At 29.2% G+C, this 2,366-nt stretch overlaps 1 protein-coding gene across 1 annotated transcript in view; it reads left to right on the top strand.

Annotated features, from left to right (window-relative positions):
• The window catches only part of LOC107729801 (probable palmitoyltransferase ZDHHC11), a 15,067-nt gene extending 13,103 nt beyond the window's left edge, over window positions 1-1,964 (top strand). Inside the window, exons 10-12 of the mRNA XM_016540503.1 lie at window positions 344-407; window positions 1,609-1,675; window positions 1,752-1,964. Of these exons, the coding sequence (XP_016395989.1) occupies window positions 344-407; window positions 1,609-1,675; window positions 1,752-1,912 (292 nt within the window). The 3' untranslated portion in view covers window positions 1,913-1,964. The remainder of the gene's footprint in view (window positions 1-343; window positions 408-1,608; window positions 1,676-1,751) is intronic.
• Window positions 1,965-2,366: the final 402 nt, after the last annotated feature.

Here is a 2,366-nt window from a genome sequence, read left to right as displayed (position 1 = left end):
TTGGAACATAACTTATTTAGACATAAGGCTTTAATTTTATACCAATTTTAGAGTAAAACCTGTTATGTAAAATATTTATTATATATAAAATATAATAAAATTAATATAGTGCATTTTCTTTACAGTAAATTTAACTTTAATTTTTTTTTTTTATTCTACTTTTGCGATAATCTGCCGATTTTCTTCTTATGTCTTATGTCTGTATTCCAAAGTGTTCATAAATTACAACAATTTAAGTTTGGATAGTGCACCTGCATGCCTATTTTAAAAAATGGGGGGGTGACAGTTTTGGTCAAATCTTTTCTCGGCAGTCGCTTCAGATGTTCTGCTACTTTTTTCCCAGTACCTTTAAACTGGAAGATAGAGGACCAACATCCGGTGGACTGCCAGAACCCGTCTGTGCTGAGGTAATCCTGCTCCAAAACAGAGAGAGCTGCCTGTCTAGACCACATATTAAAGCATCAGAGAAGAAACAACTAATGCTGCATTGAATCAGTGTTGCTACTGTTAACCAACAACTGAAGGCAACACTATTAAAAATGGTTTTCGGTAATTGAAATAAAGCTGAAAAATTAAATATGAATATTAGATTAAATAGATTAATTTAAAGTGAAAATTTGACATTTTGCCTTGGCAAAAAAATATGTAAACTAACACTATTAAAAAACATTTTCAGTTACTGAAGTAAAGCTAAAATAAAATAAAAATATAAATATTAGATGAAAACTTTAACAAACAAAAAAAAACGTGCGAAAATTATAAATGTTGCCTTGGCAACTAACAGGAAAAAAAGTATTAAATCAAGTATTAAAACTAAACCATTATTAAAATTAAAATTAAAATAAAATAATGTTACGTTTTCGGTATTTGAAATAAAGCTAAAATAAAATAAAATATAAATATTAGATGAAAACTTTAACAAAAAAAAAAAAACTTGCGAAAATGATAAATGTTGCCTTGGCAACTAACAGGAAAAAAAGTATTAAATCAAGTATTAAAACTAAACCATTATTAAAATTAAAATAAAATAATAATACGTTTTCGGTATTTGAAATAAAGCTAAAATAAAATTAAATATAAATATTCGATGAAAAAGTTCAACAAAAAAAAATGTAAGCAAAAATTTTAAAATGTAGCAATTGTAGCATGCAACTTACTGAAAAAAAATTTAAGTACTAAGATTACTAAAACTGAAATAAAACAAATTAATGAACTAATGAAAACGAATTAATTAATTAAATTAAAATAAATAAATAAAAAATAGAAATAGAAATAACAAATTACTAAAACCTAAACTAAAATAGAAATAAAAGCTAGTGCAAAATATTAATAAATTACTTTTTATAATATTGATACATTTTTTATCTTTTAATAGTATTATTAAATTAGTATTAATAATAACATAAATACTATGTATTAATAAATACATTTATTATTTATAATAGTTTATTAAATATACAATCAATGCAATTTATATTAATACTAAAATAACACTGCATTGAATATATCTTTTGAACTAGAGAGGTTTGATAATAAATGTAATACATTCAGTTCTCAAAAGTATCAATAATAATCATTCAGTGTAATTTCAAATGTACTGATTCACAGATGGAGGAAGTGAATGCAGAGAGACGTCTGGACTACAGCTCTGAATCCCCAGCACTGATGATCCCAGGTAAAGCTGCAGTGTTTTTAGCCATCGGCTGATAACTGCAGCCGCACCTGATTGTGTTTCTGTTTCCTGCTGGTAGGTGAGCCTGTGATGTCACTTCCTGTGCACGGGATAGAGAAGCCTCAAGCCCCGGGACGGAGCAGCATGAAGCCGATCATCCAGGACCCGCTGGGAAGCTCCATCATGGTTCATCAGCAGCTGATGACGGATGCGCAGACGCAGCTTTTAGGGATGCCTTGAGTCAAAAACACGCTAGATCAAAACATTTCAATCTGACTGACTTTAAGCAGCTTCTGTAAGGACATATGTGTTCCAGATTTTCCAAATATTGTCCTATCCTAACAAACCATACATCAATGGAAAGATTATTTATTCAGCTTTCAGATGATACATAAACCTCAATTTAAAAAAATTGACCCTTATGACTGCTTTTGTGCTCCAGGGTCACAGATATATAATGAGCGCTGATGAGAAAGAACTAATCTCTGGATTCACTAATTTTATATTAGACTGAATCTTTGAAGGACATTCAGAGTTTAGTTTGAGGCACTTCGTAGCAAGTAAATTGATTTCCAGCACATTTTTTTTTACAGAATAAACATTTTTACTTTTTTCATCATAAACACATTCAGTACACAGCAAAGTGACTGAAATCTTGAACATTGTACACAATGAAATATGTATGGAAGCCCAT

This window comes from Sinocyclocheilus rhinocerous, unplaced genomic scaffold (assembly GCF_001515625.1).
Source record: "Sinocyclocheilus rhinocerous isolate Xijiao unplaced genomic scaffold, SAMN03320098_v1.1 scaffold1510, whole genome shotgun sequence".
Classification (NCBI taxonomy): domain Eukaryota; kingdom Metazoa; phylum Chordata; class Actinopteri; order Cypriniformes; family Cyprinidae; genus Sinocyclocheilus; species Sinocyclocheilus rhinocerous.
The sequence above is the reverse complement of the archived record's forward strand: the minus strand, read 5'-3'. Positions and strand labels throughout refer to the sequence as shown.